General features: G+C 37.2%; 1 protein-coding gene across 9 annotated transcripts; it reads right to left on the reverse strand.

The window, feature by feature from the left end:
* Positions 1-1,865: 1,865 nt before the first annotated feature.
* Positions 1,866-13,591, reverse strand: LOC144652293 (histamine H2 receptor-like). 9 transcript variants are annotated; one of them, XM_078512367.1, is made up of 3 exons: positions 5,922-6,030; positions 4,097-4,172; positions 1,866-3,730 (listed from the first exon to the last, which is right to left on the reverse strand). In XM_078512367.1, the coding sequence occupies exon 3, from the start codon at positions 3,391-3,393 to the stop codon at positions 2,404-2,406; it is 990 nt and encodes a 329-aa protein (XP_078368493.1). In that variant the 5' UTR covers positions 3,394-3,730; positions 4,097-4,172; positions 5,922-6,030; the 3' UTR covers positions 1,866-2,403. The 9 variants fall into 9 exon arrangements, with proteins under 9 accessions (XP_078368493.1, XP_078368508.1, XP_078368515.1 ...); XM_078512382.1 differs by lacking the exons at positions 4,097-4,172; positions 5,922-6,030 and adding an exon at positions 13,487-13,591; XM_078512389.1 differs by lacking the exons at positions 4,097-4,172; positions 5,922-6,030 and adding an exon at positions 13,491-13,568.
* Between the last annotated feature and the right edge of the window lie 9,153 nt (positions 13,592-22,744).

Consider the following 22,744-nt stretch of genomic DNA (forward strand, 5'->3'; position numbering starts at 1 on the left):
GTCTGATTTTTGTATTCCTCGCTTTTCTCTGCACCGGAAATGTTTAATGAGGTACCACTTGATGAATTAAATTGGAACCTTATTTTGTTACAAAACGCAAATCTCAGTCCCATTTAGATGTTTTCCTTATTTAAACGCAAGTTAATTTTTTTTTCTTGAGAATGATCGTAGATGATTGATAGGTTGAAAGCAGAATGGTACAGTGAGTTAAAAAATGACATTCGCCAAACGTCAAACAACTGGATTGCAAAAAAAAATTGTGCGCTACGCAAAAACCGGGTTTTAAAGTTGGAAATACCCATTGTCGCGTAAGAATTTGGTGTTAAATCTAGGTGACATTCACTATATATAATTAAAAACTAGCAATGGTATATTGCAATTCCTGCGTTTTGATTGGCTAACAGGCAATGGTATATGAGCTCATATACCACTGACCTCAAATGTGGTAGCCGAAACACGTCAATATTGCAATTCTTAGGGCGTTTTTAATAAAACAATTATTCCACTCGCGCTTGTTGGATGGAGCTCGTTATAGCCAACTCGGCGCTAGGCGCCTCGTTGGCTATCTACCATCTCATATCCAACGCGCGCTCGTGAAATAATTGTTAAATAGACGATTTTTTACGTATTTTGTCATCTGGTCGCTTGATTATGTACGCGTACAAGGCCGTAACCAGACTTTTGGCATAGACGAGGCAAGATCGGCGATCGCCGATGGCGCGAGCCGCGAGGGAGGTATGGGGGCACCATGGTCCCCAGAAATTGAGAAATCTAGATGCACAAACGCTATTTTTGCATCTTACAAGGTATTTCTTCCGAAAAGTCAATCTCGTTCAACTGTGGATTTTTTCCAAATTAAACGCTTTTTAATAAATTTTTCGTGTAAACCTAGTCGAGGCAAGTTCCTCCTCTTGCCCCTTGCTAGTACAACTAGGTATACGTACGGCCCTGCGCATATTCAAAGGGATTAAGATTTTGCTGAGGATCAATTTTGCAGTTGTCATGCACTGGAGAATGAAAGATTTAAATTCGCAGTAGCCCTTTTTAAGAATTATTTTGCGAATATAAATGAATAATTATTAAATACATTTAACTTCCCTTCTTTTCAAGTGTCAAATTTAAAACTAGTCTTTCCTGTCATGTTGAAATATATCAACTGCTTCCTCCGCCAAATTAAACATTCTGCTAATTAAGAGAAATCTTTATTCAAATGGTTTGACAAGAGCATCAAATGAGATTTCAAATTGGCGCGACAGAAATTTCTTGTTGCAAATAAATGGCATTGTCCGTAAAACTGTGGCGAAAATTTGCATGTAATTTGCAGGATATTTTACGAAATAGATTTAGGAGACGCTTTGAAATTAAAGAAATGCTAAGTAAAAGAACATGAACTTATTCTACCGCGCTTTATACGGAGTGATAAAAAAAATCAGTTAATTTTAGGTGAATCCGGACGACCGAACATTGCGATTCAGGAAATATGAAAGTTGGGGGGAAAACCTACGCTTTTATTGTTCCGTCGGAAACTAATCACACCGATTCATAAAATAAAAGCTTGTTAATGATTCGAAAAGTGTTGGGCCACACAAAAACAAAAGGTTAGTCCGATAACGACAAACTGCAAAGTGCACAAGCGACCAACGTGATTCGCTGTACAGCTGAATAGATATAGGGAAAAACAAAGCAACTTTTTCTCTTTTTCTCTTTCAAGTGCGAATGAGTTCAGAAATAATAAAACTACAAAGAGGATTTTTTAATTGATCGAATCGTTCGAACTTCAAGTTGAATTTTTTCATTTTCTTGGGTGTAAATTCGGAAATAAATATTTGAGAGTGATCAAGATTTTTTAATATTTTTAAATGAATTGAATATAACAATAACAGTAACAGCGCACAGCAAGGCAGCTTCGTGTTTCGTTTTAATCAGCACATCAACAAACTAACGAACTCCGTGGGCTGGTTTTTACCGGCATTGTAGCGGCGAGCCGTGTTGACTAATTTCCCCATTTTATTGTTACTCAAGTACAGTTCGCATCAACGAGACGGCGAGAAACGTTTTGGTTTCGATTTCATTTATTCAAAGAATAATTACGCCTGAACAACTCGTATACTTAGAGCAGACATCTTCCTTCCTTTTAATTGCCTTTCGGAATAAGAAAAAATATCGTATTACTCATTTGAAAATATTAGGCGCTCTGACTAGTACAATTTACAAACATGGCGACTTGGAATCAATTTGCCCGCAGGGTTTGTTGCGCGCGATCTCAAAGGTCAAATATACACAGTAGTTATCGCTATAGAAAAGTTATACGCGTCAAAACTCTCGGTAAAATTTTACCTGCAATTAAGAAATTGCGGAGAAGTTAATTTCATATTAAAGAAACTCCGTTGCTTTTCGTGGACTTTAAACTGTGCCAACGGGGCCAACCCTGTTCGCGTTTACACCCTGACATTGAAGCAACGCTTTGAAAGTGTCTCGAAACTCCGAATTCATCGAGGCATATATCACAGGGTTAAGCGCTGAGTTGAGCGTAGCGAATATTACTCCTCCGGCGTAAATGTACGAGTTCACAGCATTTTTCATCGCGATATCTACAATCATGATTACAAAAAGAGGCCCCCACGAGAAGATAAAAGCACCCAAAACGAGAGCCACCATTTTAGCTGCCTTCATTTCCTTTATCATGTTCAGTTTCATATCGTTCTGATTGCGAAGAACGCTGTTAATGGCCGCAGCGATGCGTAATTCGTGATGATACGCTGTCTGAAAGATTTTGACGTACGCTGCAAGCACAAAGATCGATGGAAGACATCCCACGACACACACAGTTATGATATAGCCCTGGGCGAGATTTAGGGGCACTTGACAAAAAAGCCCCGAGGAACGTTTAGGCTGAATAACAGTACGCCAGCCCATGAAGGGTATAAATCCAAAAATCGTTGAAAAAACCCACACAAAGGCAATGATAGGTACAATCACTCGTTTAGTCATAATAGATTTGTAGCGGAGAGGAACGACCACAGCAAAAAATCGATCAAACGTCACAGCACCGAGATTCGCCACCGAATTAAACATAAGCATCACCGCAACAGAGATGGTAAAATGACAGTATTTAAGTCCATTTTCCACGCTGGGTCCTACGGTGTTAGAAACCACAATCAACGGCATAACGACCAGTCCAATCATGAGATCTCCGACAGCGAGACTTGTAATGAATGCGCTTGTTTTGGTTTGAAGTCTTCTGTTGGAAACCACCGAAGCAATCACCAAGGAATTTCCGGCTACAATGACTGCTGCTAACACAAGTACAACAGAGCACAGAAAGATTACATGCAATTCAGCTTTGCCCTGGCCCCATTCAGATTTTTCGCCGTTTGCTGTTCCATTCTCCATGGTCTCTCGTGTTCGGTTTCATGAACCGTTGCCCGCAGACAATTCGCCTCTCGTTTCACAGTGTTGTCTTGAGTGAGCGGTGTATTCAAATCAAATGCAATCTTTGAGAAGTAGTCTTTTAAACCTGAGCTGACAGCTGATCAAATACAACGCTTTTATTATCTACGAGTCTTTCTCACAATCTACATCTGCCAATGTCTTAGGTGGATTTTTCTTTGTTGAATTAGCAAACTCTCGCGTAAGTCCTTATTTGCAATTGACACAAAATCCGTCTTCCGTCAAAAGCCTGGCCACATCATCCGAAAAAACTTTCAATAACTGAGGAGGTCCCTCGCTACTAATAAAACAAAAAAAGAAAAATTAGTGGCTATTTGAGAAGCAATTTTTAAATTATTCAACTGTCACCTATTTACAAGGCTTTTTAAACGTTGCTTTTGTTTTTTTCTTAAAAAAAAAAAAAACACGTTTCTTCACTTCCTACCTTCCCACGCTGTTGTCATTTGAACATTTTTTTCCAGTTTTAAGTTAGTATTCGAAAGACAGCCGGACGATTCGTAAAGTTGCAGTTTTGTATTCTGTGTACAGAGCTGCGGCTAAATGGAAGTACAGGGCTGAAATTGCTAATGACAATCTTCCTATTACTGAAAACTGAATATTCCCTAAAGGCTAAAATACACGTACATGTATGTATACATATCATTACCACACTATATTTCCCTGACCGTTCGTTTAAATCTCCTAGGCGTCCTCTTGTATACTGTGTTCTGTGGCGAATGAGGCTGAAATTAATAAAGCAACTTTTGTGTTTTGTTGATCTTTTCCTTATGTTTGCATATAATTTTTTGCTGCTTTAAGCTGATGAAAAAACCCATTTAAATCAGGGTCTGATAAAACTTTGAATCTTAAATCCTGTTTCGAGATTAATCATTGAAACGCATAGATTTCGCAACATCTTAAGCGTTGTTTTAAAATCGTGCTTCAACGATTGGAGTGTCTAAGTCGATAACATCTGGAAAAAGTAAATCCAAGGAAATCGCTTTTTAACTTATTTATCGGAACTCTCCGTGCTATGCTTCAGCTGCAAGGAATAAAAATACTTCATTTCAAAGTCTCTTATTGGCTCAAGAATGGCTCATATAGATTATCATTTTTTTTATTCGAAACAAAGTTTTCGGCAGCCGTAGATAAAGTCACAAGATCAAAAAATAAAACATGTTTCATTGCATAAAATGCAACTTTATAAAAAGATTATTTACGTCGAATTTGACAGGAACATTAACGTTGCACGTATTTCTTTTTCTCTGGAGTTAAAAATAAAACAGTATGAAAACTATAGATTTCCGTCAATGGGAAAACGTCGATTCTGTTTTTTTTTAATTGTCCAATTTTAATACTTATGATCACATGCGCATGCGTTCGCCACCGACAAGAAAGAATGATTTTAAGAAATACTTGTAAGTCTCTTTATCATATAGCTACAAAGTGTGTTCGCCATTTTTAATGTTTTTCAGCCGGCAATTTTCCTGGCTGATTTTTCGCGTGAAGTTCAAATTATCCAATTTGCACCATAAGCGCGCGTACATTTTAGTCATGTTGTTTTTAAGGTCTAGGAAGCTTTTCGTCTTTATCACTCTTAAAAAGATGTAAACCATATGAATACGTTATAAAATGTTTATGTTAAAACGACGCTTTAGTTGCATCCAAAAGCTGCATTTTGTTCATCTCAACTCTAACAACGTCCCGATCCCCCTCCAAAAACTAATGCATTGAATAAAAATCGCTTATTAAGGTAGACATACAATCTTGGAAGCTAATAAAAGCTTTCCTTAAAATTCAATGTCAAACTCATCATGTATTATTTCCTAGCCCTTATTAGTACTTTTAATATAAATAGAACGCTCTAACGGCGACTGCTACAATTGTCATGTAAATCGCACGGTGACAATTCGGTAAGACATAAGATAAATCCCAGGCGGAAATTAATTTTCTTTTTTCATGTTTTTATTTTCACCATCAATAAAGACACTGTAAATTAAATTACTATTTTATTAATTTTATTGCCAGTTTTCAAAAATCTAATAGCTATTTTACTTCAGGCAGTAACTAGTTTATGGTTTTCACTGCTACTTTTCAACAAGCCTGTGTTAATTGTCGGATCTGTTCCTTAAGAATTACTTTTCGCCTTGCTGTGGATAGATTACACGCACGCACGCACGCACGACACGCACGACACGTGCGCACGAACGCATGCAAACGCCCCACGTACACGCACACATAAATTTGAGTTACCAGGAAGTGGTCGTTGCCGGTAAATGTTAATAACTTGGCATCAAATGTTATTAACTTTGAAATAACATTACATGTAAAATAATAACTTCCCTTTAATGCGATTGTATAGACAATAACTCGGAGATGAGAAAAGTGAACTGAACTATCTGCAGTTTAGCATTTTTGATCGATAATGTCTCGCCAATCTGAATATTAAAAAGAGGAAATTCTTTATCGTTTACGAGAGTTAAAATAATTACCTTTTACGTAAAAAAGAGCACACTACAAATGCTCCAAATACGTCATCACCAGCTACAGATTACAGTCATCCATGCAGTTGAAACACTAATCATTCCTACATGATTTATACTCAGTGATTTCACTGACGAACAGTTAATCATTTGTATTACTGAAACAATGCAAGGACCACTTGTACAAACAGCAACGAAGTGAAGCCGAACCTTGGCGTAGAGCAGGATCAGCAATATTGAATAAAACGTTAAACCAAATGCAAGGCTGATGGGACAGCTTAAAAGGCTAAATAAATTTAATTGCCCAATACTTCGGCTAGACAAACTGAAACTAACCTTCTTCATAGGCTAAAAAAGCTGTGTCATTTGTATTACCTACTCACAAGATGTTCAAATCGCGCCCTCGAATGACGAATTTTTCACGCGTGAACTACGCTTTCAATAGCACTATCTAAAGTAATTACTTTTTAGCGGTTGCACAATAGCACATAGGTTTTTACCATCAGAGCGCGCGTAGTACCTCAGTTATTTTATAAAATCAACTAATTAGGTGGTTAGTGATATGTGGTTGGAGTAAACTTTATAAAGTCCTTAATTGAAAGTGTTCCAGTTGTACCAGTGTTCCTGGATTTAGTACATGTTCATTGCATTTAAGGTCATTGCCCCGAAATAGAACTGAACATAGATTTTCAGCTAAACTTTGCCTATTTGTTGATTACCTCAAAGAGGCTTAAATTTTGAAATAAAAAAGTGGGGTCGCCATATTCGTTTAGGAGCACGCGGACCTTGTATATACCATGTAATTCCTTAATAATTCCCTTGCGAGTACTGGCAAAATCACAGGCGGCCCAAGCTCACAATTAGAGGAGTTAAAATATTTAACATAATTCTCTTTTGTAACCGTACGCGAAACGTGACTCTCGACCGGCAGCATATGGAGGTGTTGTGTTACAACGGTTCTCATTTATAAAGGTTTGTATGGGAGAATACGCTTTCGAATTTATAGCTAAATATAATGAGATTTTGACAATAAAATCAACTTACCTCAATGTCCTGTCGTTATATCTGTTGTTATCTCGGTTCTCAGGCCGATCCGAGGCGTTTTAAGCGAGTTATGCAATTTTTGGTTTCCACTGCTAAGAAGAAAGCAGTGGAAACCAAAAATTGCATAACTCGCTTAAAACGCCTCGGATCGGCCTGAGAACCGAGATAACAACAGACATAACGACAGGACATTGAGGTAAGTTGATTTTATTGTCAAAATCTCATTATATTTAGCTATAAATTCGAAAGCGTATTCTCCCATACAAACCTTTATAAATGAGAACCGTTATAACACAACACCTCCATATGCTGCCGGTCGAGAGTCACGTTTCGCGTACGGTTACAAAAGAGAATTATGTTAAATATTTTAACTCCTCTAATTGTGAGCTTGGGCCGCCTGTGGCAAAATACACATTTCCAGTGATAATTTATTTTTTAAACATAGGAATTGATCTATTTTCGTTTTATAGAAAAATCTTGATCGCTGTACCCAAAATATGAGTCACCATATTGGTCACCATACTCGTTTACGAGAAAAAGACTAAAAATTTTTCTCGCGGACTAGGCCGCATAGAAAAAAAAAGCCGCCATTTTGTTTATGTGTGCGCTAATTACGCGAAAAATTCTGCGCAGAAAGGATGCGCAATGCAATACAGGGCAATGACCATAAGGTAGCTCTTAATGGTTCAAATATTCTCATCTTCGGCTCTCTTTTGCAGCTACACCAATCATGTTGAAAAATAATTTTTAGTATAGCTTTGTACAGATATAACCAATAAACAAATTAATGGTGCTTTGATTTCAAAATTCGTTGCCATGGCACCATCAAGAAAGGTTTAAGAAACCCTAGTTTAGCCTTTTTAGGCTAATTACTCAAAACCTCGGCGAAAGCTTTTGTTTTTAATAAATACTTTGTCTAATCAGTATAAGAAATTTTTTTACAAATTTTAAAAATAATCTGTCAGTAGGGTTAAGTGCTCTGAACCCTACCGATTTTCAAAAAGCCTTAAAGAATGTTTCTTTTGCCGTTTAGACAAAATAACAAACTTTCACCGAGTAGTGTTTAAGTTATTAGACTAAAATGGCCCAAAATAGATCAAAGTGGGGGTATTGTTGACCTCTTTCGAGTTTGCATGGAACAAATTTTGACGTCATTTAGTGATGACTCTGTAAACAGATTACTCCCTAACTGGTTTACAATTAATGTCTTTTAGCCGCATTGTCTGGTCAGCTGTAATAGAATTCCACTGAACTGAACCGTTTTCGGCCACATCATTGAAATAACTGAATAAAAGGTCTAAACTATCGTGAGCCACCTTAAGTCATTTTTTTTCTGATACCCTTAATTACTTTCAAGTTAAAGAAAACCTCAAAATAATGTGTTTTTTTGTGTGTGTTTAAAACACCAAAGAAATAATTAAAAAACCGATAACAGAAAAGGTCGATTACGACTGCGTAAAAATTAAGGCGGATTACGAACGAGAGATTTGAACGAATTGGCTAATTTTTCCAGTTGCGCCATACTCGACAAATCTGTTAGTGAGTTCAATGTAGTTTAAAAAATATGATTAAAACCTACCTAGTTACAAATACATTGCAGTTTTAGCTTTAGGCATAGGCGGCCTCCCTATTGGTGCAGTGTTACTCTCATTTGGTTACTTGTTCAATACGACGATCTTTTTGAAGCAAACACAATATAAGATACGTTTAGCCTACAAAGTCTTTTCAAAAGTTTATTATAATCTGACGCAGTTTTAAAATTTAATAAGACAAGAATACCGGTTTATATGATGTTCAAGATACACTTCGACATTGGCCGTCACTTAATTTGAAATAATTTTTTAAAAAAACTTTTATCTTCAATTTATATAGCCGACATTAAAAACATTTACATGAACATTGTTCCCCTGCGAGTGAGATCGAAAATTTGTTAAAGGAACAGCTTGTAAAACTGTCAATTTTGATGGCTGTGCAATAAAACATATCGACCTTCGTGTTTGACAGTATTGTAATGCAAATAAGATAAACCAGTCTTCCAGAGATATTAAAATTTTCCTATTTGCATTACAATACAGCTAAAAATGTAAGCGTGAAATTTTCAGACACAAACAGCTAGACTTCGTTATCTCTTTACTCAGCAAAACAGTAAAATCAGCTTGAAGGCCTACATTAGCAAAAACAAAGATCGTTTTAAAATCTTTGTTCTTTAAACTACTGTCCTTATTATAAGTCCACTAAGGTAAATCGACAGGCAATCGACATCCAGGCTCCGATTTTCGTTCGTGCCCACGTTTCCATCAGTTTGTGCACGAAATTTCATTTGCTTCTATATTACACTATTATGATGAAGATAAAATAAGTTATCTCCGTAAAATAGGCATATTAATATATTGCATAAATGCTGTCATATGTCTGCTGCAGACAGCGGGAAAAGCCAACTTGCTGAAAAGGTATTATAATTAATGGTACGACAACTGGAGGTCTAAAAGAAAATGAAAGCAGAACGCTTGAAATGATGGACCAGAACTGCAAATGTCCCAGCATGGATTTCGACATTATTTCCACACACTTAGTTAGCAACTGAAAAAGTTTTGCCAGTTGTTGCCAACAGCAGACATTAAATAAATATTGTGAATAAAACAAGAGGCTTAAGCAAGGATTAAGGTAAAATGCAGCGTATAAAGCAAGGCAACTGTCTTCTTTTTAGTAAAAATAAGTAATTACAATCCAGATCGTTGGCGTTCCTTTTACGACCAGTTTATTAGGGTCGCACATGCATCATAACACGAGACCGTCGCAGTGGTTTGTCTGAAAATAACTTCTACTTAATGACAGATGAAAATTAATAAGAGAACTAAGAACTTTCTATAACAAGCAGCAGCTCACAGCGAAAACATAATATATTGTATAGCGAGACGCAAACTTTTTCCAAAACGAAATGTTTTTTTCGCCTAAATTATTATGAATATTTCTGTGAACAAAATCGAGAGTTACAGTTTGTGTAGCTGGAAAAACAGCCACATAATTAAAGACAATCTGTAGAAGATTTATGCCAGTATAAATTATTATACAGTCAAAATTTAGCACAGAGCAAGAATTTTTTTTAAAAAAGGTAAAAAATGTACCTCGGTTAGCTTGCACAGCAATTTTCGAAGAGTCTGCCAGGTGATCTAGAAATACAGCTTGCCCGATCGGTTACCTTCGCCATTCAAGGTTTTCGTGCAATAAACTAAATTACATTACGGTTTGTTTTTATTCTGCTGTCATGAGAATATATCGTCGGCGCGTGTCTGGAAAATACGATGGCGAACTGTGATTGGTTAGTTTCAATTAAATATTCCAAATCGATGTTCCTAATAACGATGAAAGTGATCAATAGATAGATGTTTTTAAAGCAGTAATGTTTTGTCTATAAAAACGTTTTATGCAAAAATTGGAATTCGAGTTTTGAGTTCGCGATTTTTGTTTTAATTTGAAAGTTAGCACATTACTGCAAAGAGTCCGTTTGTACAGAATATTGATGTACCTTATTGTTACTTATTTTCGCGAGAACTTAATTTCCGAAAATGGAACGGGCATATTTCGCAGGACTTAAATTTTCGCGATTTGGTCAAAAATACATAATAAACATAAAAAGTACAAAAGAAACGTTTAAAATAAATTTTCGATGGTCTAATTTCGCGATTTTTGAAAATTGCGAAAATCACGAAAATTAAGTTGTTGTCAGATAAACGAATTGGCGATGTTTCAAAGATAAAACATGCAGTTAAGGACTTTAAAGCTTAATGCTGTCCGCCAGAAATTCTGGATCCTTTTTAAAAATTAACGTTTTCAATTAAACACGAAAGCTATCTAAAAAATTTACGCATGAGTTCAATAAATAAAGCAACAGGATGTCGTTGATCTGAATTTAAATTATTTAACGTTTTTTATGTCTTTTTTCAAAGTACATTACATTGTGAATTGTCTGAATACAAAACAGTTTTGGCCTCAAAGGCACCGTGATTGTAGCAAAATAGATCTGGTTGCTAATATTTTTTTAAAATAATAACATCTGAGTTATGTCAGGTTGTCGTTAGTAAGAGTGTTTCCAATGGTTTTCCAGTATCGCGGAAACCCAAGGTTCTAATCGATTAAGTTAATGATTTAAAATGTGGCAGCTAATTTTGTGAAAAAGCTTGTCTACGACCTCCATTATTCACGACTTGCTAGCTGCAGGCGGCCGATGATTTAAAGAAAAAAGGACAACGGCTTTTTGTTTTGACAGCAACTCCGCCGCCCGACAAGATTTAGTTCAAAATTATTAGTTTGGGAAAAGCCTGCTTCAAATAAGCAACTTCACCTTTTGTCCTTCTTGTTTTATTTTTTTTCTGCATGTTTTCTTGCATCTGTTGCTTGCTGTTTTGTTGTCAATCGATGTTTTATAAGTTATGTGAGCGATTCTAAGTACAGTGGTGTAGCACCTATTTTCACAAGCTTGTATATTAACTAAAATATTCACATTCAACGTAGATATAGTAACTGATGATGGGCAACGCTGCTGTCGAAACATGTTTTAAAAACTAAAAAGCTTTGTCCTTTTTCTTAAATGAAAGTAATTGTTCTATCCGAGCTGAATGTCTCGGTCCGAAATTTTTGAAAATCGAGGGTAATAGCCTGGGACCAAGACTATCCGCGCAAGCACTTATGGGATTCTTTTTGGAGAGTCTCAATTTCCAAATATGGGAAACAGCGTAATGCTGAGAGGAACGATGAATGCAATAGTGATTTCTTAAAACTATCCGTACACAAAAGAACGCAGCAATTCTTGTTGAAAGCATTTCTTTTAAAAATAGGGTCCCCCCAGTAATCGCATAAGCGCAAGCGAGGATACTCAAAGTGTGTAGCAAGTGTTATGACTGCTATGCCTTATTTGATTTCCCTGACTCCACCAGACGTTCTTTGAAAGTAGTGGAGGCATTGCACCAAAAAGCGTTTGTTACCGAATGTGATGTCAAATACTTGTCGTCAGGCATAGTAAAATTACCTAACAAAATTTTTTATTGTTCAAATTAAGTGGTGAATCTTGGGGAAGGGACAACCATAAGCGAAACAAGTAGGCCCCTCTCAGTTTTGAACAAGAAAAAATCCAACTCCACCCCAATACTACATTTAAAAAAAGGCCCATCCTCGTAACTAGCTTCGGGACCCTGTTTTGTGTACCTTTGGGTCCGTCACTGAAATTTGATGGAAGTATTACAGTTTATCTGTCTACATGTGTCTGTAATTAAAACTTTGCCGGGGGTTCGGTAAATTAAAATGGACAATTAAATGTGTGTTAGTTTACTTTGTTTGTCCGTTGACGGTGAAATGGCTCTTTTATCTCCGTTGACAGTGGACCATAAAACATCGTGTCTTTTAACTCATTAATTATTCACCAACTTCAAACAAAGGAAGTCACAACCCCGACGGAGCTGAAGATATTAGATCTTAATTTGCATAGATTTTTACGATAATATTTTTCCGTTAGTTTAGTTTAAGTCGAAAGGTTGAAACGATTTTTAAGTCTCGAATACCACTGCGCGTGGTATTTTCAAAAATCACTTTTTCTTTGTTTGGAAATGTGTTGAAACACTATCTCTATCTCACGTATAAAATCTAATTTATACTCATATTCAGTTTTAATTTTAAAAAGTGTCTGCTTAGATTCAACATTGAGAGCTTATGAGAAGGTTTCATTTATAATCATTTTCACAAGATACTAGAAAACAGAAATAAACTGGTTATTTTTCAGATATTGAGAAGAATACACTGGTTTATTACAAAAAAGCTTTGTGAAATGCGGCAAATGATTTTAATTGGAACAATATAGTAACATGGCAATCGATGCGCTAATTACAAACAATGTATATTAACAGACGTGTCAATTCAGCTCCCTTTATGTATCTACAGTTGTACTAACGAATACAAAACTATTCATTTGGATCTACACTTAGTTTCGATTTTAAAACTCCGTGCCTTATTCAAGTTGCGAAAACACTTGGCTTCAACTCGGGTTAAGAGTTCTACCAATCGGTCTGTCATGTTTGGTCAATACAAACCCACGCGGCGAGCCTTTGAATGTCTGGCACAAAAGGAGATCAATTCTAGAAAGTTTTTAAATGAAGAAATAATCCTCGCAGAAGCGTTTACGGTTAAGAAATTGCAGAGAAGTCCGGAAAAAAGTTCAATGCTTCAAATGAACGTGAACCCATGACCTCTGCGTTTTTTAGCTAGGCTTCTTTGCAATTGCTAAAATTGCAAACACGCCTGCTTGGATAAATTCTCAGTTCACTTTACGTTTTTTATTCCAGTGTTGATATATATGATTCATTCATATACTTATTTTGATGCTCTTTAATTTAGTAATTTAAAATATTTCACCTTACTCAATGTTTAACCTGGAACTTGCGGCTGTATTAAATTTCAACTTGGTGTCTTTTGAACGGAGGTAATAATTTCACCTAAAAATCATCGAAAAATCTTCAAAATACCGTATAGAACTTTCCTACCTACAAAATTATGTAATTGCAATCCTCACCATCTCCAGTTTTCTGGGTGCCAACAGCTTTTCACTTTTTCGACTTTTTAAAATTGCAGCAAGAAAATAAAGGCCGACTTTGTGGCAGAAGCTTTGCTGAATGAATATTTTATGCTGTTTAACAATGAGAAATTTATTGATAAAGGTTATTGCCATCTGGAATCAAACTTTAGTTCACAATTATCACTATGGTAATGCGTCATAAAGTGACATTTAATTGGAAGTCGCAGATTCAACGATATAATTGTCTGAGTGTTATATTTTGGCTGCTTTTATTTCTAATGCCGCAATATTTTCAACATTATTATTATAATATTTTTTCGTATTTTTCAGTTTCATTTTTATAATCCCCTTATTCATAATAACAGTGAATTTCACCGCAACATTATTATATGCCGTTGTAAATTTTCCATATTTCTGTTCTCTTATCGAAGGTAAACAACTTAGGCAATAAAGGTAAGGGAAATTGACAGTTATTGGGAAAATATTTCAGACATGTTTTGGCTGATGAGCACTTTCATTATTTATCGAGCGGAAAATAAATTGTCCGCACGAAGGGAAATGCTGTTTACTAAGGCTACCAGATATTTAGAAAAATATTGTTTCGAGAATCACGTTCATATTCCAGCCCCTGATTTATCCTCCGCTGGAGCGGGGTTGAATTATGTGATGGATATTAAAATTTGTCCGCCTGTCTATGAGATATTGTCCAAATAAACGTACCAAATATTGACAGTAATGAAATAATGCTATAGACACATTTGATGAAGACGACCTTTCATCATTTCCGTGTAAAGAGTGGGTTTGGGGTTGAACTGAGTGAGAGAAAAACATGTTGGCAGGTTTACGCTGGCGTATGAGAGAAATAAGGGATAGCCAGGATAACGGGCTAGTTTATGCTTAGAAACTGCCATCTCCCCCCCGTGTTTAATATTATTGACCCGTACGGCCCCGCGCACAATTCCCTTGGATGAGGGCCGCACGTCTTGATCTGACAATGCCGGAAAAAGCCGTACGGCCGTACTAGAAAAGCGCACGGCCCCACCACTGGGACGAGAAAAAGACAGTAAGAAAGACAGTGATAAAATTTCATAAAAAGTTGCTAAAGTGGTCCACGAAATTAAAAATTCGTAAAAAAAGTTTCCACCAACTATTTTTCCTATTCTCTCCCGAATTCCCTATTTTATATGAATCTTGAACGCACCAAAGTAGTAGATAATGTTGTTTTTTAAAGCTCAAATAGATTTTAAAGCTCAAATAGATCGAATAGTTATTCACGATCAAGCAGACAGAGGCTTAACTATACATTGTTCTCATACAAAGCTGGCGAACGCGCTTGAGTGACCACGGATATAAACATTAGGATTTCAGCAGAATCGAATCGCTTATTATGTACAGAACGAGTCGCGTGAAGAAATATTAAAACTAATTGGTTGCACACACGGATTGTAAGTAAAAAAACTTTTATTTCAATAGTTCAATTTAACGAATTACAATGATTTTCAGTGATTTTAAATGTAATCACTGCGTTTTGAGCGGCGCGAAACTTTATTTACTTCGGTCGTTCGACAAAACGTATTACAACGATGAAATTTAATAATCGTCTTCATGTCCCTTGGAATATTTGTAAGGTGAGGTTCTGTGTAATCGCCGTGATTGTCTAGAAGGCCTCTTCGGTTTATCATCCAAATAATTTACTAACCGAATTTGCGGGCGTTTACGCTTTTTAGGCGGGGACATTTCCACTGTGGGTGGAGGGGTCAAGATCGATGGAGGAGGGGAGGGAGGTAAGGGAGTGGAGGTTGCCATGTAAGTAATTACTTGTGGGTCTGGTGCTTGAACTGGAGTGGCTGGTACTGTCGCCAGTTCTGGACTCGGAGTTGGTACTGTTGGTAAATTCTCTGTGGTAGATATTTGTTTCTTCTCTTGGGGTTCGGCCCACTTTGTTGCCTCAGGTATAGAATTAAGCTGGTGTTTGTATGTCAGAAACCTGTTTTGTAGCTGCATATACTGCCTAGCTTTTTCGTCTTCTCCAAGGTCGTTACGGGATAGAAGACCATCCATATTATTCCGCAAGCGTTGCATCTCCGGAATTACTGGGGCAGCCATCAGGTTTTGCTGCTTGAGATATTGCAAGAGTTCTTTAGAAACGCTACCTTCTTCTTCCCCGTTATCGAATCGTTCTTCACCAGGTAATACATTTGTTCGCAATCTGCAACTGTCTTGAGTGGTTGGCTTAAGGTCAATAAACAGATAACCAAACGGTCTCCGCACCGCTTCTTCGTACTGTTTTATAAACCAAGCAGTTTCTCCAGGATACATTTGTTTCGCTAGGGTTAAAATCTGTAGCTTGTCGCGGGGATTCTTGAAAAGGACCAAGTAATGGCAGTTTAAGCTGATGCTTCTGTTACCTTTGCCTTGATGGAATAGGTTTTACACAATGTATACGACACTCAAGTTTCGATGATGCGAACCCTTTGTGAACAGGTTCACGATCCGATTATCACTCCCAGCTTCAATCATTTGGTCATCAATGACAATCAAGTTTCGTATATTAACATCAAAGAAGGAATCTTGTTCAAGAGTTGAGGGTATACCCTTGATAAATTCAATTCCTGGTATCGTCAGTAATAACTCGCGATAGGTAGGTTGCCATTGAGAATAACACCAAACAATTCTCTCCGGAGGTGGGTGGATTGCTTGTGAGCCTGTTGCAACAAAGATTTGACCCACATCGTCTTTCCCGAACCAGTCATTCCCGCCACCATACAGGTAAACGGATGCCCCAAGTGAAACCGCTGACACTTTTCTGGAGAAACCAACAAAGCTTGAAACGGACGGACACCGGAAGTGCGTCTTCGCATGCTATCTTTCCTAGAAAAATTCTTTTGACAAATAGGACAGGGCCAACTCATGTCAACTGAACGAAAGGTTTACACGAACTGACAAAATGTGTAATGTTTCACAATGATATAAACCGTTATTCTATTGTTTAACTCCACCACCACCACCACCACAATTCTATTGTTTAACTCCACCACCACCACTACCACCACCACAATTCTATTGTTTAACTCCACCACCACCACCACCACCACCACAATCTATTGTTTAACTCCACCACCACCACAATACTATTGTTTAACTCCACCACCACCACCACAATTCTATTGTTTAACTCCACCGCCACCACCACCACCACCACAATTCTATTGTTTAACTCCACCGCCACCACCACCACCACCACCACAATTCTACTGTTTAACTCCACCACCACCACCACCACCACAATTCTATTGTTTAACTCCACCGCCACCACCACCACCACCACAATTCTACTGTTTAACTCCACCGCCACCACCACCACCACCACAATTCTATTGTTTAACTCTACCACCACCACCACAATTCTATTGTTTAACTCCACCACCACCAATAAAAGGATATGTCTTACTAACATAAGTTCATTCTATGATTATGTCTCGTGTAGTAAAGAACAATCGAGGTTTCCTTCGACTCTTAGCCGACTGTCCTTCTTATCAGCGTCACTTTCTTCTAAAGACGGCCTCGCCACAACAGATGCACGCATTAGTGCAACTTATTTATAACGTTCTCACGGAAAACATACCGATCCCTGAAGAAGATAGGCGTAAATTGATGCCATATAAGGATGCTTTTGTCAACCTCGCTGAACCCAATGTTCCCTTCAAGACAAAGAAGTAAATTCTTGTACAAGAGGGTGGAGGCTTTATTCAAGAATTGCTGACCCCTATTATAAGTAGTTTGGGGCTTCTTATGTTATAAAAGCAAAGCCGCATCCTAAAAATTGATCATTTGTATCTTGCTTTTAACAAGTGCTTATCGATATGAAGAGAAAGGTAGACTGGGATGATGAAGAGGAGGAAAGTGGAAAAGAAGACAATATATCCTCTGATGACGAGAGTGACAGCGAAGAACCCCGTATAAAAGATGTCTTAAACAATCTCTCCAAAGCCGTTTCAAGAAAATATGCTTCTGAACTGCTGCATAGTATGGCCACCTCCAAAGATATCTTGTTTTGGACTCCCCGCGGACAATTACTCCGAAATCAACGTATAATACCAGTAACAAACATCTCAGAGCTGGTTGAGTATGTTCTACTTCCTCATAACGATGATGTAGCCAAACCCCGGGCACTCAATACCTTCCTGGAGGGACTGGCAGAGCTTGGGGTTAATAAGCGTTTGATAAAGAATAAGAAAATTCTAAGCGATCTATTACAAAAAGAACAAGCCTATCGCGATAAAGAGGAAGAGGTTGACGACGGTAACTCCACTGACAGTAACGAAGAGGAGGAAACAGCTTCTGAGGAGGGTATTGGAGCTGAGAAATCTCAAGAGAGCGACAGCGACAGCGATGAAGAAACTGAGAATAGCGATTCTGATAGTTCAGCTTTAATTCACGCAAAAGCTCATACTCCATGCCAACACTGCAAAGGTCCGAATGTACATGATACTGCGGTCATAAAATGTCCTATGTGTTTTTGGGAAGATAACTGTAAAATTTGTCCTATATGCGAGCACGAGATTTCGCTAGACCGAAAGCACGGAAAACACAGTTTGCGTCGATGTTATGATTGTGGAGCTATCATACACAAGAACGAAGAGACTTCTAAAATTACATACTATCCCCCTAGAAATAACGAGGACGAAGACGATTCTTAAATTTCATCATTGTAATGTGTTGAGCGATTAAAATAAAGTTTTGCTTGATTTACAATTTGTTTGTTTAGTGTCTAAGTTTCGCGCCGCTCAAAACGCAGTGTTTTCATTTAAAATCACTGAAAATCATTGTAATTCGTTAAATTGAACTATTGAAATAAAAGTTTTTTTACTTACAATCCGTGTGTGCAACCAATTAGTTTTAATATTTCTTCACGCGACTCGTTCTGTACATAATAAGCGATTCGATTCTGCTGAAATCCTAATGTTTATATCCGTGGTCACTCAAGCGCGTTCGCCAGCTTTGTATGAGAACAATGTATAGTTAAGCCTCTGCCTGCTTGATCGTGAATAACTATTCGATCTATTTGAGCTTTAAAATCTCTAGTAAGCTAAAGGAAATATTTTAAGTAATCTAAAAAAACGGAGCTTCTTATAAAATTCTCTATCAGAGCAGGCCCATTGTAAGACAAATCTCCGAAAACAGTTTATTATCATATGAAAAGAAGCGACTAGACACTTCATTAGTATGGAGGAAGACACTTATTAGTATGCAGGAAGACACTCATTAGTATGGAGGAAGACACTCATTAGTATGCAGGAAGACACTTATTAGTATGCAGGAAGACACTCATTAGTATGGAGGAAGACACTCATTAGTATGGAGGAAGACACTCATTAGTATGCAGGAAGACACTCATTAGTATGCAGGAAGACACTTATTAGTATGCAGGAAGACACTCATTAGTATGGAGGAAGACACTCATTAGTATGGAGGAAGACATGAACAAGGCTTAAAAACAACATTATCTACTACTCACCAAGGACTTTTATTTCGGATCTCTTTAACTTGGATGGATCTCTTTTAGCCGTATTTAGTATGGTGGTAAAAGTGTTTATGTATTTGGTTATTCCCTTAGCTTACCTACTGTTCGTTATCTTTACTGTGGCTTTATTTAATCGCTCGCCGCGATCCTATTTGCTAGGGATCCGCTGACAGATCAGTTATAAATTTCAATATCCCATTATAAATATTCGCTAAAAGCGCAATGGTAATGACACCTACAAAAGAATAGATTCAGTTATATAGATACAATATAAAATGTTACTACAGAAAAAACCTTGCGGTATCGTCTTAATGAAATATTTATAGCTGTGTCAACTTAGCAAATTTCGAAGATCATGTTTGCGCCATTTTGTGGAACTCGTCAAGACGAGGTATTTCATCACATTGCCTCGCAGACATACCTTAAACCATCAGAAAAAAAGGAAGGATCAATATAGGATAACAGCTTTTACATGGGAATTCAGTTTCCCCCTGCTGTTATCCTCCCACTAGTTTTTATTATTATTATTATTATTATTATTATTACAAGTGAAACCGGTAAAAGCAATATATAATTATATATCCCATAGAAAACAGGTTTAAATGTGAAAATAGATTTGTGTGTATCAATCAGATTAATCTGTAGCTTTCTTTCATAAGCAAATGCCTACATTCTGCAGTTCCAGAAAATATCCATACCCACCCCAAGGATGGTCATTGGGAATTCCCAGGGGGATGGGGGTCTCAATAGTTTAAAAGAAAGTATGAAGCTAAACTGGAAATCCCAGGGGTTGGGAGGGTCCAAACCAAAGAACTATCCTTGGGGGAGGTACATGTATGGATATTTTTTGAAACGACTCCCTGTGGAACCAAGCCTGTGCTGCAAAAAAAACTTGACACATTAACTGGACACATTAACCTGGAGTAACATTTATGGTCTGCCATAATAATAACGTAAATTCTCTATTCTATTTCATTATTTAATTTGCATGTTTTTATTGAAACAAAACAATTTTGTCATAAACCTCAGAATGGTTTTAAAACTTACATGTAATTGTCAGTATTTACATGTAGCCTTATTGGTTTCTGTAATGTTCATATTATATAAGGGACCGGTCATTATTTATGTAGAGTGGGGGAGGGAAAAATATGTTGGAAAGATCAAAATTTCTGTAAGGCCCCCGTCCAAGCCATGTTAGTAGCAAGTGACCCCCCTTCTTTATTCAGTATTTACGTGATGACCCCCCCCCCCCTTCACCTCATATCTCCCTTTATATGCATTTTACATACAATCTTAATTGCACACTTGTTCTGATGCACAAAGGCTGGATCAACACTTAGTCAGCCAAGACTTCTTTGCTATGGATACTATTCCAGCAATAGGGCAAATTTTGGATGAGTTATGTGTATAGTAAACATACCTCAATTATTAACTCCTTAACTTTGGAAAAGTGATAGTTTTTACGAATTATGCTCTCATGGTGAGCACAAATGTAATAACCATCAAAATATAATTCTTTTCCAATGATTTTCCTAAAGTGTAAAAGAACTACTTTCTTGTTGTTATATCATGTTTTATTACTTCTTGGGCTATTGCAGTGATAATCATTTTGTAAAAAGAAATAATTTCAGTCAAACAAGATATTAAAGCAGATAGATCTGGATTCTTTATTTAACTAAAATTTGAGATAACAATGGAGTTTAGAGTGCAAACAGTATTTCTGTAAAATACAAATCACTAAAGTTGTACATAACTATAGTGGAGTTTAAACAAAAGAAAACAATAGAAATAGCATAAAATTGTACAATTTAGCATCACTGTTTTACTTATAGTGTTTGCACTCTTCTATTTAACTGTTTTACCCACCTCAAACTGCTGGTCCCCCCCCTAAACTTCTTTATAAAAATTTCTACCCCCCCCCTCTTGCCACTCTGAAATAGCCTTGACCCCCCCCCCCCTTCTTTTTTCCCTCCCCGCCCCCCTCTACATAAATAATGACCGGTCTTTAAAGAGCCATAAATGTCACTAAAGTATATTCAAGTTTAAACTGGCAACATGTGGGAATCAATCATGTGACAATTCTATTACATTGACACGGTGTGTATTTTTGAGTTCATTTTGACTAACAGGAATGCCCTTCCAAAGTCTTCAAGTCACCTGTAAATAGAAACAAAACAAACAAAAAACTATTTTTTTTATGAAATTGCTATTTTCCAGCATGCAGACTGTATATTAAAATTAAATGGCCTTTTTCAGTGTGTGAAAAAACCTGGCTGCTTCTATGTTGGGCTAGTGGGTCCAATATTTTTTTCCACTTGCTAGATAGCCAAATGACATTTATGGATTTTAATTTTTTGTTGTGCTTGTTTCGAAAGAAACATGGGACTTTGGTTAAGCTTATATGTAATGGTTTTACTTTGCCCAGTCTTCCTGGATCATGAAAAGAAGAAATCAATTTTCTTTGCACACCTCCTTTCATAAAGTATTGCAGAAGAATGTCATGTATTAAAAAAGAGCCATTCCACCATAAATAAGTAGGACATTGGTTAGCCTAAAAAGCTCCCTGGTTAGCCTAAGCAGTACTCCAGTTAGCCTGAGTATAGTTAGCTGATGAGGTGGCTTGAGGTTATGATATTAATTTTATTTAAGTTAGGTATTTCTGACTTGGATGGCACTTATGTGTCATGAAACATGCGAGCCATGCAAGCCATGCAAGCCATTCCAGTTAGCCTACATAGGATTCCGGTTAGCCTACATAGTACTCTGGTTAGCCTTAAAAGCACTTTGGTTGCCAAAGGATACATCATGTTGCTTGCAGTTAGCTTTATATTGGGATTAGAGTTTTCTGGCTTGCTTAAGTTTAAGGCCTGACACATTTTTATATTGCTACTTTAAAATGCTACTGAAGGTCATCCAACAACTGAAAATACAGGCCTTAAAAATGTCAAACATATTTTTTATAAAGTAGACAAATGTCTGGTGAAAAAGCAGATCTTAAATGCCTCAGGTAATGAATGTGTGTAGAGAGAACTGGAAGGGAATTGCTAGAATTGACTGTCACATTAATATGTGTAAAACTAAGAGATCAACAACTACCTGTAGTGAACTTGTTACAATCCATAGTTTCACTCACTGAACAGTTTACCATTCTCACTCATTAATTATGCCGCTCATTGTCCGGCGTGGATAAGATATGGGAAAAGATTGTGGCCGAGGCAATGAGCGACTGGGTGAGAAAGCACTATAGCTGTGTATTACGTCGCCGAAGGGGAGGTGGGAGGGTCGAAAATTTGTTCGGACTTCCCGGCTTGCGTATCTCTTTCGAAATGTCCCGAAACTAAGCAAAGAGATCTTTAAATACCGCGATTGTGCACATGCTGATTAGGCATTACATAATACAACTATCTATAAACAAACAGGGTTATGTAATCCACGCACTTGTGAATTCCGCGTCATAATTATGAATGAGAATAGTTTACCATTCTCACTCATTAATTATGCCGCTCATTGTCCGGCGTGGATAAGATATGGGAAAAGATTGTGGCCTACGGCTGCTCACGCACCTTGCTGCTTCAGTATAAACGCCAAAAGATCTCCGCATTTACAGGAAATAATCCACAAAATACACCTTCTCCCCAAAACTCAGAAAACCCCTCAAACCCCAACCGGTATATAACCACGAGAGAGGCCCAACCCAGCTAG

Source organism: Oculina patagonica, chromosome 1, assembly GCF_052425735.1.
Source record: "Oculina patagonica isolate OP01 chromosome 1, crgOcupat, whole genome shotgun sequence".
In the NCBI taxonomy this organism is placed as follows: Eukaryota; Metazoa; Cnidaria; class Anthozoa; order Scleractinia; family Oculinidae; genus Oculina; species Oculina patagonica.